General features: G+C 38.5%; 1 protein-coding gene across 1 annotated transcript; it reads right to left on the reverse strand.

Moving 5' to 3' along the window:
* Positions 1-1,782: 1,782 nt before the first annotated feature.
* On the reverse strand, positions 1,783-13,462 carry HTATSF1 (HIV-1 Tat specific factor 1). Its single transcript, XM_080553660.1, has 9 exons — positions 13,122-13,462; positions 10,246-10,450; positions 9,858-9,905; positions 8,965-9,119; positions 7,674-7,837; positions 5,926-6,025; positions 5,549-5,638; positions 4,901-5,038; positions 1,783-4,488 (listed from the first exon to the last, which is right to left on the reverse strand). The coding sequence occupies exons 1-9, from the start codon at positions 13,305-13,307 to the stop codon at positions 4,204-4,206; spliced, it is 1,371 nt and encodes a 456-aa protein (XP_080409786.1). The 5' UTR covers positions 13,308-13,462; the 3' UTR covers positions 1,783-4,203.
* Between the last annotated feature and the right edge of the window lie 1,524 nt (positions 13,463-14,986).

A 14,986-nucleotide genomic window follows, 5' to 3' on the forward strand; every position in this document is an offset into this window, starting at 1 on the left:
CCGAAAACGATCAATTTAACTTATCAAAAGAAAATAACCTGTCAGAAAAATTCAAAGTCAACTTAGTGAATTTTAATCTAACAATATACTTTGATATTACAGAATGAGCAAAAAACCAATCTGCTGCAAAAGATTCCATACTTCTCTAAATATTTTACAGAACTTTCAAGAGCATCGTGACAGTAAGACTTCAAGCCCTGTATAATGAGCACTGAAATACACACAAGCCAAATCAACACAAGTACACAACTTACATAATTATATTGCAGTATGTTTCCTCAAATCAGAAATTTTAAAATCCAATTAAAATCTATAGGTATCTATCCCCCACTCTTTTTTGGTTAGGTTATACAGTTCAAGAATTCAGGGTAATGATACTGATTTTTACTGGAAAGTTTAGAGGCAAGTCTGGGTTTCTATGAAGCATCCAATACCTTTAAGTTTTAAGAGAATTAAGCTAAATAAACTTGAAATTGTGAATAGATTAACCTTAACTGAATAACGACTAGGACATGGTTTAGTTAAAATGCACTGCATTTAACATACTAATGATTTTAAATGAACTGCAATCCCCATACAAAGTGTAAGTTGTATGAGGGACTAAAATTCAATTAAAAAAAAGGTAATAAAAGAGTCAGCAGGAGAAACAGGTAAACATTTTGATGCAAAATGAAACTAACTCTCTTTACAGCTGCATATGCACATTCGAGAACCTGTTGCAACTTCCATGCCTGTTCTTTTGGGGCTTTTTGTTTCTAGATGTCTACCTTGGCCATGCTCCTCAAACACAATCTCTGATGAATACTTTTAATTCCATACAATTACCTTGCCAGCAAACCACTAAACAGTGTTTTGATTGTAAAGCAAACCACCAATACGTCTTGAATCTAAGCAACTGATTTTGTACTACACGGTTAGGAAAGCGATCACCTATGCTGAATTACACAGCAGTAACAATTAGTTGATATTCTTTCCCCGCTGTTAGATTTAAATTGCTTCACATCCAATTTGTCACACCATGCGAATTAGCAGAAACATGTATTTAGTTCAAAACTGAGCAACAATTATCCGCAAAGTGTTTCAACCCGCTGCTAGTTATTGTTTTCATAAACTACTAAGAGGAGGAGACAACTTTTCTTAAAATGAACCTCTCCCTAAAAGGCTAGGGATGAAGAAACATGCAGTACCCTGGAACAGAACCCAAGGACAATTAAAAACTTAGAAACTGAGCAAAAAGTTTGATTTTGTTGCTACTGATAAGCAAAACAGATTATAAAGTCAATCCCGCATTCTCAGGAAAGATCCACTTGAGTGAAGTCATTAGAAAGAATTTTTTATTTAAGAAAAAAAGACAGTGAGAACTGGATTGGGGCTTTAACCCTTTACTAATCTATTTATGATGATGCTCAGAAAAAAAATTAAAAGCAACTCAGCTCATTCAGCTTCCAATTTGTTAAAATTTGGTACTAAACAATACTGCTCTACACTATGAGAATTTTTATAACCTTACTTTAAAAATAGTAATTTGAACTTTTGTGAAAATGTAATTTATGTTCAGATTAATTTATAAAAGCTTGCATCATTTATAAGAGGAAATCAAAAGAATTTAATCTCAATGCTGAAAAGAAAGTCACAGCTGCATTAACCTCTCCATGAGCCATTAAATGCCTTGGTAACTCAATGAATAGTTTATAAAAATATATTTCTACATTTTACTGGGGAATAACAGAGGTAGACAAAAAGAAAATACCAATTTGAGTGTAATGTAACTTCAGAACAACATTTTTGTGGAAAAACAGCTTTTATTTTCTTAAGAATCCTAGTTAATAGGAAAGCCAATAAAGCATTTAGTCTCAGTCTTTGTCAGTGCTCTACTTCAGCGTGAAGTCTAGAGGAAAAGGTGAAGCAACTAACATCACATTTGACTTTTGAAACAAGCCAATCAAATTTGTACACCAACTGAAGAGAGGAAGATTACTGCACAAGCAATGATTCTTTATTTTTCAGTCTTTTTTCAAACACTAATACTAACCTTATTTTTCGTATTCGATATCATGATAAGGCTTCATAGAACTGTACAATATTTATACATTTGTCAATAGCTTCCCTATATCAATAGCAATTCCACTGTAAAACAGGTGATTTAACTGTGTAGAGTGTTGCATGACTAGGCTCTCTTAAAAAAAGCTAACAGAACACAATAGTTTAACAGATCTAAAACTTCGAGTCTAGAAGCTGGAAGAAAAAAGGAGCACTGAAAGCAATACTCACCATATTAAATTACATTCTTTCTGTGCCAAAGCTCTTTCTGCGCCCTCAGAGGTCTGTGGTGTTGTTTACCAATAAAAATCCCAGGCTGAACAAACACAACCCAGAGATGTAATCTGAATATGCCACCACGTGCAGCTACAAACCAAGCAGTATTTCAGATTCCCTAAACTGTTACAACACTTGCTTTGCTTAAACGTACAATTCACACTCTTGTAAAGAGGAGAAAGTGGTCTTACTTAGATGGCGTTAAGAGTTCTCCTTTACAATACAGCTCATTAAAATTGGAATTTTGTCATACCAAGTCATAATTAGCCCCCAGAGTTTTAAACCTTGAATTCAAATATCATACTTGTTGTAAGACCATGTATTTTGTCACAAAAGGATGTATTTATAACCACAATGACAAGTGTTAACTTAGATGCTCTGGTTGCTATAACTACCCAAATATACTGATTACAAAAAAAATTAGAGCATGAGATAGACCACTGGAAAAAAATATAGATGGCGATCTAAGAACACACAGTTTGAAAATACCAACTTTCAGAGTATTCTGAATACTTCAGGTTTGAAATATACCTAAGAATTAGCATCTATGGTTTCTCGCAATCCAATATGAATTAAAAAAAATTAAAAGATCCTCCTTACAAACGTGCATTAACAGCCATCCATATGAACAATGTGCTATGAATTTAGCACCAATATTTTAAACAATTCCCTAAATCTTTACTCTTATATCCTTAGGTATCAAAATAATGGGACTATAAATGAAGAATGACCATGCCCAAAACAGCTCCCCCAGAGTTATTCTCAAAAGCCTGCTTACCTAAAGCTAGAATATCTTCTAAATCTTTGTTTTCGGAAATATTTCTAAGAAAGCAATATATGACTAGCTTTTGATTTTTTTTCCCCCCATAGAAAAGAGAAATATTCTTTTCAAGCATGTGTTCAAGTATTCTAACATTTACACAACAAAATGTAGTTCAAGTTGCCAAAAGCCTTTAGGTTTTATGGAATACGGGAGATCTCCCCGTTACCCATTGAAGGGCACATTAAGGCTAAACCAAAATGTTGAAGAGAACTCATACTCATCATCCTAACTAAGTTAAACAAAAACCCTTATTCTAACATTAAAAAAAAAGTCAAACCATCAAAAGCATGTCTACTGCATGCAGACCATAAGTTTAAGATCAGTCTTCTTTCATTATAGGCTAGAATGTTTGCTCATGCATTTCTAGTCTCCTTCACACAATTCCAGCCTCAAAAGAAGATCTAAACATCAATAAAGTTCTAAACAGGAGAAGAAGAAAAATAATGTACTGAATGCTGTGATTTAACCTTGTATCTTCACTCGGTTGCCTTATGTTGGCCATAGAAATCTTGTTTGTTTTCCACTTCTTTAAAGTTTGCAACTTAATATTATTCTATCATTTGCTACTTGATGTACAGCAACATATCCAATGCATTCATCCTATATGTATCACAGCATCTATTCCATAAAATGATCGAAAGTACTCAGGACAAGAATAATTTTAAGAATGAGATACCAAGTTTTGAGGGCTACATGAAAATCGATGGCAAAATCCACAAATCTTGTAATAGCTTTGCATTACTTAAGTTCTATTTAGTTACATAAACTTTAGTGTTGGAACATATTTTACACTTATATAATGAAACACAGACAAGCATAGATAGAACAAAAGCCTGATGAGTTCTGCTGTATTCTTGGCAACTTGAGTTACTTTATCTGAACAGCCAATTAATACAAACTTTAAGAACCTTATTAAATACTGCTTTTAATGAAAACTTCAAAGCACACAGTTGATGACATTCTAGTAATGCATATCATATGAACATTGTCTGCAGTCACCCTGAAGAAAGGGATAAACTCAAACATCACCCTAAAAACCATGCTTTCATAAAGCATTGAAAATGTTATGTATCTGCTTCAACATCACTGCCTGCGAGGCTGCTGTCTGTGGATGGAGCACCATCTTCATTAATGCCCTCACCATTATTCTCCCTCTTATGGGCTTCATCATTTACATCCTCCTTAGAGGTGTCATTAACTTTTGAAGGTTGTCTGCCTTCAGGCATTTTAACACTACTTGTTGCAGAATCTGAATCAGACGTAGTTTGCTGCTCCTTTGCATCAGGATCCTCTAGAAATGATCCCCACACCTTCAGCCTTTCTTCCCTTTCTCTTGCAGTCTCCTCCACCTATTAAAGATACATTTATACAAGTCACTATAATATCATACTTGTAGAGCGAACACATTTACACAGATAAAAGTTATATGAACATTTATATTGCAGTAATACCTCAAGACTTCAGTAGGACTTGTTTGACCACAAACTAATAATGTTTATATCCAGTAACCAATCCTCTATGTTTACATCTCTAATACACAATTTTAAAGATGAAACAGGTCCTTTCTTTTTTTTTCTGAATTGAGTAATTAAGGATAATCCTGTCCTTTTGAAGGCACCCTAGCAGTTTTTGTGGAGAAGCAAGATGGGACAAGGGAGAAAGTGGAGGGGTGTGGGAAGGGGGTCACCAAGCAATTCTCAAATGAACACAGATTTACAGTTTAGAGGGAGAATTTAGTGAAACAGAACCATGAAAGACTACCTGATAATCTGTTACACCATCCCACGTTTCAGCACTGAGCTGACGGCCACCAAACCACCTTCCATTTAGAGTTAGTTTGCACAGATCAGCTTCTGTTGCTTCTTTAAATGACACAGAAGCCACACCATCAGGATGTCGCTGTAAGGGGAGACAAGTTTTATTTAACAGTATTCTAAATAGCATAACTATTCCATCATCTTTTAGCTTGCCTTACAAAGTCAGTCAGGATATAGCTCCATCCCGACAATACACAATCTATTTTTCAAAAAAGATTATAAGCTTACATGTTTTGTTCTACTGCTTAAGACTACCTTAATTTTTCTGTTACACAGAGCAGAATTTTTGAATGCAGAAAAACAAAACATTTCAGCTAGTTTAGCTATGAAGAAATTTATTTATAAACTTCAAACTTGTGGCATGTATCCAGGTTACTAGGAAAAGTTAGATTTTGTCTTTACATAGGCTAAAGTGGACAGGTGCTTCAAAATTAATTTCTGAAACAGCTGATTTTAAAATACTGAAAGATTAGGTCAGGTTTCTATTAAATAAATCCATGAAAAGAAATGCTTCGCTCATATTTAAAGAATCCTATTTTGCACACTTTCAGACTACATCAATTCTGCCAACACAACATGTAGAAATACCTACATCAAATATGAGAACCTTCTTTACTTGACCAAACTTTTCACACTCTGTCCGTAGATCTTCTCTGATCTCATTTAGCACTAAAGGATCCTCCTGCAATGCAATCACACGTTAATTTAAACATTTTTTGCTTAACCACCAATGGAATACATCTGCCAATCTATTACAAGTTCATAGATCAAGTGTTACACTTCATTTTCAAAGCAACTTCAAGTTGACAGCCCTCGCTTGAATAAATTTATTCAAAATAAACTACTTATTAAAAAGGTTATTTTGTGCTAGCTTCTCCACTCTAACACAGTTACTATGGACTCTTGGCAGGAAGTTCAATGTTAGCTATAATAGCAAATAATCTATAGTAGCAAATTGCATCTTCCTACCTCAAAGTCCTTTGGGTGAAACATATTCCTGATAATAACGATGCGTTCATGTCGCATTCGAGCTGCGCCATCTTTCTTCTCAGGCCTCCAATCCAGCTGTCTAATGAAATGAAGCAACAGTAAGAAGATATTGTTGCGGCTCTCTTCCGTTTCTACAAGTATTTGTTGAAAAAAAATCATTAATTTTGTATTTCTTGCAATACATCAACTAAAACATGTATTTTGACACAGTTAAATTACTCTTTAAAAATGCAATAAAAATACAGTTTTAACACTTCTACTACAAAGTAGTTGAGGTTTTAAAGTGCTTAAATGCTCACAGAAATAAAAGCTACTTTAACAATCGAAGCATTTTCCTAAATAGTGATAAATCTTCCAAGTTTCAATTCCTCCCTCATCAATTTAGATTAACCAGCTGCTGTCAAATACAATAAAAGCGTCAATATTCTAATAACCCTCCTAAATGAAGATTTATTTTATAAAAGGAAATCCACTATTCCCTTTGGTAAAATTTTACTGCTTATGTTTAAACAAACACACAAGAACACCTTGAGTCTTACAAAGATTGCTACAATCACAGTGTACAGAGCCACTGCCACAAACTAGCAACGCAATTCAGGGTATCTGTCCTAGGACTTTGCTGTCTCATAAAAATGATACTTCTTGGAGAAAAGTCTACTTCATATCCTGTAACAAAATAAAAAGGGACAAATTCACTTACACTTCTAAATCTCAAAATCTTAGATTTAAGGGGAAAAAAAATTGTTTAAAATTCCTCTTTGTATCTGCTAGCTGAAGAAAACCTGGATTCCCCAACAAGGTACTTTTGCAAGTAAATTATGCTCTTCAACTCAAAAGGAACGCCAACTGAAGTCAATTTGTATAAGATAGGTTCAAAACAGCTAAATGACTAAGAGAAAAACACGATTTCTTTATTCACACGAATTGCTGTCAAATGCAATTTCATTATTTTCATACTTCTCCCCCCGCTACACTACAGACTTCTTAAAACAAGAACTAGCAGTGTATCTTTGAGGCAGATACATTTCAAGCTACTTTAATTCTTAGACTTTGATCCCTTTAACTACGGCAAAGTATATCTGCATTATTATTTAAAATGTTTAGTGGAATGATGCTTTCATTAAAATGAGAGTCCTATACAAACTTTTTCTTCTTTTTAAATCATCTTCTTCCAAAATGCAGAAAATCAATTATTAAAAGTTTAAACCAATATATGCATATATAATTAAAAAAACAACAAAATATCACAAACCAACAGGCAGATGTCTGGGGAAATGTACAGAGATATTTTGATATTTGCTCCTAAGACAGGATCTCTTGCCATTTGCAGAAAGTAAAGTATGGTACAAATAGTACGCAGACACCTAGAGTGTTACCACCTTATGCAAGTAAGCTTAAATATGACAGAACTCAGGCATTCTCACACACCTGGGGGGGGGGGGTGGAAAAAAAGTCTTAGCTCCCCAAAGTTGTAATATTTTCTTCAATAACTGAAAGAAAAATATTACATAGGGAGCAAAGATTCCTAATTTGGCAATTGTGAAGAAGTTCATTATGTCAACAGTTAACTTAGAAGCTCCTCCCCTCCACACGTATATTATTTACGCTATTTCTCTCTCAGACTCTAGCTTTTGTGCAACTCTTAGCATTTCATCTGAAAGCAACATCTTACTAATAGCACTTAGAATTCAAGCAATATTCTACTGAAAGAAAAAAATAATACAAACTTCTGCTGTTGAGACAATTTCTTCTTGTAGTCTTTACATTTCTTCTTCTTTTTGCTTGCATCATACTCCCCCTTCAGTTGGAACTTTGCAACTTCAACATGCAATTTATAGCCTCTAATTTCTGCCTCATCCAGAAGTCTCAAAGCAAGTTGAACTGATTCTCTCTATGTGAAGACAAAACAGAGCACAAGCTTTAAAAAACAGAACAAAAAAAACCACAGTGCAGTCAAGTTATTCCAGTAAAGTTTAATTATTATTGTGCTACAGATTAATTCCCTGACACTGAAAGCCGTAAGGCCAGATCTCCTCTGAGTCTCGACTAAAAAAACTTCACTGAAACACACACTGTTGGCCACGTGTTTCTTTTATTATCAAAATAAAACCAGTATTTCTTCACCATTGTTTTAGCAGACTAATGCTCCCAAAAGCAATTGCTTCCATTTCAACCAAGTATATCATAAAAACTAGTTTGCAGTACATAAGCTAGTGAACTTAAAGGAACAGAAATATCAGACGGTTGATTTATTTTCTGTATAGCTTGTATCACTCCTCCTAGAGCAGCAGACAGTTAAGACTCTTAAGCCATTTAAAAAGTTTTCCAAGAAGTTCTTCAGAGGGGAGACTGTCTTTATACTTGTGTGCTAAGCAGCCCTAACTTCTAAAATCATAAAGCCAGAATAGAGAATGCAAGACAGCTGAGTTAGTACTACCTGGTGCTTCCTGCAGAGCTAAAACAGATTGCACTAGCATGCACTAACTTTCCAAATGATCCACAAGTGAAACACACGAAGGAAATACTACTGGAACACTAACTTTTATAGATTAACCAGTTTTAACTGTTCTACTGAGAACAAGAATAGTTCTAAAAATCGAAGTCTGAACTTATAACAGGTGTCAATTAAAAGGTATAAACACACAGCTACAGTATACGTTCCTTTTCATCTCATTATTTCTGTATTTTTGGCCACACAGAAGTGTATTTTTTTTTCTAAGTAAAAGGTGAAGAGGTCCCCCGTTCCACACCGTAATTGCTGACACCTAAGACAGGAACCTTTTTTAGATATATTCGGTAGGTATTAATGGATGCTTTCAGTAGGGGGAGTGGGTAAAGGAAAAACAAATGAGGCGCACAGACAGTGATTCCAGAACTGCCCACATGTCTGCTTAAAACAGGCACCCATGTTCTGTGTTGTACTTCAGATACATTAAGAATCTTCTGAACATGATTCTGAGGCAGTGGCCAAAAGCATCTTTACCAGGAAGGAATACCCCATTTCATTGCACCACTGACCTTTAGATAGCAACACAGGCCGTCTCCTTTGAGATTTCCTTCCTTATCTTTGTAAAGTTTGATTTTGTGTTCTTCTGTCTGAGGATCTCGCATAATGATACCACATTTTGACATGACTTGTACAAATTCATCTTTTGTAATGTCTGGTGGTAAACCTACAAAGTATGTTAAAACAGAAGGCTAAGTATGTCCAGTTGGTTCAATTATTTTTTTTTTCCCCCGTATCTCACTAGAACAAAAAAACCACAGTGTTTCTTCAAATGAAAGATAGGAAACTTGAAAAATGTCTACATACAAAATAGTAAGTCACAGCCCTTGGAACCAATATTTTTGTTATTACCTTTTAAATATTACTTCATACCAATATTTTGAGAACATTTTAAATTCTAAATAGGTTTAACATAGTGATATTGCTGTGCTCCCCAATATACAGACCTAGAGCATTCCTGTTACAGACAATACCAACCTTCAAGAGCCCACAGTGATCTACGTGAATGCTGCTATCCTGACCAAGTTTTAAGTTCCACTACACCTCTAAGCAACACAGAAAAAGCCTTATGATCAACCGTTTTCTCCACCCACAAAGTCAATAAATTTGCAACCGATAACTGAAGATAAAAATGCAAGTGATGCATGCAAAACATAGGGTGCCAGCTATAAACTTGTAAGGAATAGGTTAAAGAGAACAAGTTTGCAGGGACTGGAGAATGTCCCTTAGATTACTTTTCTACATATGCAGCTATAAAGGTCACACAGATGTTATGTGGACAGGAACAACGTTAAGTAGCTTGCAAATGGCAGACTAAAAATGTAATATTAGAAGTCAGTGAGACATGTCCAATTCTCTCTTACCACATTTAGGTCAAAGTAGGTAAATAAATGCTGTTACTTACCAGTCACATAAACATTTGTGTTTCTGTCCTCTTCAACATGAAACCATCCTAAAAAATAGAATTTTGTTTTTTTACAATAATTACACCAATATAGTAAACATGGAAGCACACACCAATGCACTTCTAATGTTTACGTTCCATCAGATTTCTAAGAAGTTTTTGCTTATTCACAGGAAAACCTCTGAACATGCTTGAACTTGCTTATTTTCCACCTTGTATATGGTCTTAGAAAGATGCCTATGAAATATCACACAATTTAAAATTTGTTTTGGAAGTTTTCAGAACGATATATACCTTTACTGCTCATGGTAACACCAAACAATTGACAGTTTCCACTTGGTACTATACAGGTTGAGGCCTACATAGAAAGAAACACTTCATCACTTACCCGGCTCAAGCTTCCGTTTTTCTGATTTTTGTTTTGGATCTGTTTGTTTTGGTCCTTTCTCATTTGCCGATGGTTGTGTATCTGATGTCTTAGAACTTACTGGTAGCTTGCTGTCAGTTGCCGTGCCAGAAGCAGATGAACTGTCTGTGTCATCTGCATGGAAGCCATAGTTAGCATGATACGTTGCCAGAAAATCTTCCGTTATCTGAAAAAGAAATTGGGAAAATTAAAACAAAGGTTCAAAGAACTACAAATCCAGACTTGTGTTTTACTGTTAATGTTCTGCAAATGACCCTAATTAATAATGGTCATTTTCTAATCCAGCACCATAGAAAATAACAGCATTTTAAAACTTTTTTTAAAAACTTTGTGAAAAGCCATACGGACGGCACAAATTATCGAGATATTTCCTGACCTGGACTAACTTATTAATTCCACACAGTACATGAAGTTTTTAAACAAACATTTCACAAGTTCTGCCTTTTTTTCACGCAAAGCTTTCTGCTTTCAATTTAAATGGGAACCGCCTGAAGGTCAGAAACTAAGAGCTCCTGACCACGTTGAAGAGATAAAGTGACACTGAAGGTAAGCCAACAATTTATCCACAGATGACGAATGACGGACACCTGTAGGCATCTGCCTTTTCACAGAAACATTTTCAGAGATGAAATATATTTGTGGTGATAGACAATAAATATTGCACTTGAACAGAGTGATATTAACACGTTGTTTATGGCTGCGTGTTGTACTTTTTATTCTAATAATACATTCCATATGTTTTACTTTATATTCTACTAACAGATGAACAATTAGCTTGCTCTTTTCTGGAGATAGATTATTTGGATAAAAGGTGAGATTAGCTAATGTCTATCTTTAGAGACTGAAAACAAACAAACTACAAATTGCACCCAGTGCTTTCAGCCAAGTACATTTTAGTACTAGCCACTATCTTTTTGGAAGTTACTGATAACATATCATACCTGATTTTACTAACATCACTGCACAATAAAGTGCTTTCTGAAGTTACACACATTGAAATTATTCTTTCCCAATGCTGAGTCTTAAGCTTTGATCTGTGCTGCACTTGCTTTATCTGCATTAAGAAGGGAACAAACTCCATTCCAGCACGCTATTGCAAGAGTGACACAACGGACAGTAGCAAGAGACCACAACGACAGCATGCTCTCATACTTTCCACGGTGATTTGAAGATTAGTATTTCAACTCTAAACTTTTATTTTTGACAAATCAAATCAAATATACAGAGTTGACAGAAACAGGCTTGCCATGGACCATAAGTGGCTGCTCTTACAGACACGGCATGACATAACACCGAGAGTAATGAAGAGTAAAACAAACTCTGGAGGAAAAAAAGGCTCTGTGATCCAATAACATTTAGTATATTTGACACTACCTATCTTACCAAGTCCACAGCTTCACAGCTGATGAAATCTAGAGAATTAAAAAGGTTCTAAACTTTCTGGGGAACTGTATTATCACTAGGTTCTCTGATGAAAACGAGTAACTTAGTGATTAAACCTCCTATAACTAGCCACCGTTTTCTAACAATATCATTTTCAACTTCACAAGGAACCTTTTTCTTATGTAAAGTTAAATTTATTCTTAGCATATGACCTACTATGGACTGTCAAATTCTACCAGTCAATATCAAAGACTTCCGTCATGCGTGATCAGAGTACCATTTCCATCATTACAACTACATCATTTTTTAAATACCTCTGTACAAGCATTAAGGAATGCATGCAAGTATAAGGGCTTTTACTGGAATTTAAGTGACTCTATGCTTGCATGGAAAACAAGCAGCCACAGAATTCCTTAATGAGGACTTCAAACTAGTTCTGGTGGCAGACATTATGGACAAGTAGTAAGATCTATCTCCATACCCACTGTTGTACAGTTTGGTTCACTTAACCTTATAGGAAAAGAAATACAATACTACAGGACATGCTAGCATATAATTAACTACTAATTACTCTGAAGTGGAAAGGAATCAATTAACCAAATGAAACACAGATACTCCAGCCTTACAGAACAAAATCCCACATCTATTTTTTCCTAGTAAGCAAGGAAGGCAGATGAATTCAACGCGTGATTTTGTGCTGTGTCTAAAGGACTATGAAACGGTGGCATCCATTCTATGGTACCTTCGAAAGAAAAAATTATTAAACAATACACAAAGTTGCAAACGCTTTTATTAAGTATTTGAACGTCTCCAACTTCTTGAACAGGAAGGAACACAGGGAATGGAAGAACCCTTTTTTAAAACTTCTGTGCTTACTGGATACGGCAACCCACAGGGAGCCAGAGAATACTCTGTTCTCTGCTGCTCCACCTTGGGAGTCTGGATTTTGCACATGGTTTTAGCCCTCTGCGAGCCATCTGCTGCATGGTCACCTTACTAGGGCTACGATACACAAACCTGGCTTCATTCTCACTCAGGTTCTCTGAACTGCAGTGAATTCATGGTCACAAACATGAACTGGCGCAACAGATTTCCCAAATAGATGGGGCAGAGCGTCTTCATACTCGCAAACAAAGTAGCTACCCCTCACTGCTGTACGGTAACAAGACTATTTACTTGCAGATCGGCAGACTGGCTCACCACGTTAAACCGACGCCACCTCTCGCCATGCTCCCCTTTTCTATTTAAGATACTCGAAGGAAACGCTGCGGAACTAGCGCTTCCCACCTGCGGCACACCCGCAGCTCACACCCACGGCGTTCCGACGCCCAGGACCTCAGGAAAGGCGGCAAGGGGCGGCGAGGAGCGCCGGGGGCAGGAGGCAGGCGCTCCCCCACCTCCCCCCGGCCCTCCCCGCCCCCTGCCCCTGCCGTGCCCGCCCCGCCCGGAGGCACCTTGGGGAACCAGGCCTTCTTCTCGCGGTCCCACTCGTAGGCCGCGCCGTCGGCCGGGTCCACGTAGGTGAAGGGGTCGGGGGCGGCCTCGCCTTCGCCCTCGCCCTCGCCGCCGCGCTCGGCGCCGTACTGCTGCTGGAGCTGCAGCTGCCGGTAGAACTCCTCGTTGCCGTCCTCGCCGCTCATCCTGACCCGCGACGGGGCCGGAGGGGAGGGGGGGGAGGTGGCCGGGAGGGCGCGGACACGCGCAGGCGGCCGCGGGGGCGCGCACCGGCACAGGCCCACCGCCGCCGCCGACCGAGCGGCCCCGGGCACCGCGCAGCGCAAGAGCGGAAGCGGCTTCCCCGCCCGCCCCGCCTCAGCCACTGAGGAGCGGGCTGGGCGGTCACGTGAGGGCGGCGCAGCCAATAGGGAAGAGAGCGAGGGGCGGCGGGGTGCTTCCTGGTTGAGGGCGGGCTGAGGCCTGCTGGCGAGGCTGGGGAGCCCGCGCCGTGCCCTGCCCCGTGAGGCGTTGTCCGTTCGGGCGCTACTCCCCCGGAGAAACAAAAGGCCGCTGGGGGTGCCGGGCCTCGCAGCGCCCTGCTGCTGCGGTACCTTCCCCCGCCCTGTGCCGCAGGGAGCCGAGCAGCCGCGCTGCGGCCGTCTTGTCACTGAGCCCATTTTCACGTCGCGCTCCAAGCAAACACAAAAGCCACGGGCGGTGGAGGACGCCGAAATGGCGTGGAAAATGCCCAAACGACATCGGTTCCTGCCCCTGCCTTGGCACAGGTTGCAGCCCAACGCCTTCCAGAGTCCCCCCCCCCCCCCCATCACACTGCCTTCTGAAAGGGTTCTGGCCGTCGGTGCTACGCCAGGCATCAAGCTTGTCTTCGGATTTTTAAATATGTTTGAATTAACAAAGTTCGTAATTAGGTACTCACCGGTGCAGTTATCTATAGGTGCTTAAATATTTTTAATAAAAAAAATCTTGAATCGGTTCATTTAACAGAGCCTTACTTGGTGCCATCTAGTGGTTTTTACTCTGCAGTCTGGATAGGTTTGCATCAATAGCAAATTTACTTGATAAAGGGTGTATTCAAAAGTATTTTTATTTAGGGTAGGAAGAAGCACGCTATTTACGTGTCAGTATGCAAACTTTAACATCGAGCTATAAAATCTAGGTATTAAAACAGTGCAGGTGTTTTAAACGGAAATATAACGGTTCCATCAAAGATGGCAGGGGCAGGTTGCCAGGTGACTTTAGTGACAAAGCAATCGTTGCGCTCAGAAATGAAAATGATATTCTGTACAGAAGCTTTCTGGAAATAAGCGTTCCAAGAACAAATATATCTTTACTGTCATATAGACTGGAATGATAATAAAATCGAAGACACAGTCCTGAGCTTGTGAAGCTCTGTAGGGAGAGAAGACCAGTGTCAGCTAGCTGGCTGGTCAACAGACCGTCAGATGAAATTGCTAAGGATATAAATATAGACTTTTAGTAACCTTTGGCTGTTACACAAAGAACACGCAGCCTAGTTAACAACATCTTTCATGCTTCAAGAATTTTCTCTTGGCAGGGCTATTCCAATAGTTGTCGAAAGATTGTTTCATGTCCTCTTACCAGCCGACAGCTTAAGAGACTCTTATTAGCTCTCAGATAGCTCATTTTGGTGGGGTGCATGTGAGGCTTAACATAGAATCACAGAATCGCAGAATGGTTTAGGTTGGAAGGGACCTTAAAGATCATCTAATTCTACCCCCCTGCCATGGGCAGGGACACCTCCCACCAGACCAGGTTGCCCAAAGCCCCATCCAGCCTGGCCTTGAACACTTCCAAGGAGGGGGCATCCACAGCTTCTCGGGGCAGCCTGTGCCAGGGCCTC

The sequence above is a fragment of the Anser brachyrhynchus genome, assembly GCF_964034855.1.
Source record: "Anser brachyrhynchus genome assembly, chromosome: 13".
NCBI classification, from domain to species: Eukaryota; Metazoa; Chordata; class Aves; order Anseriformes; family Anatidae; genus Anser; species Anser brachyrhynchus.

Excerpts from the sequence above, each read along its gene's own strand:
- HTATSF1 (XM_080553660.1), bottom strand. The coding sequence starts at position 13,307 with ATGAGCGGCGAGGACGGCAACGAGGAGTTCTACCGGCAGCTGCAGCTC. Across the intron at positions 9,120-9,857 it reads CACAAATGTTTATGTGACTG|GTTTACCACCAGACATTACA; the intron begins GTAAGTAACAGC and ends CATACTTTGTAG. Across the intron at positions 5,639-5,925 it reads TTCACCCAAAGGACTTTGAG|GAGGATCCTTTAGTGCTAAA; the intron begins GTAGGAAGATGC and ends ATTGCATTGCAG.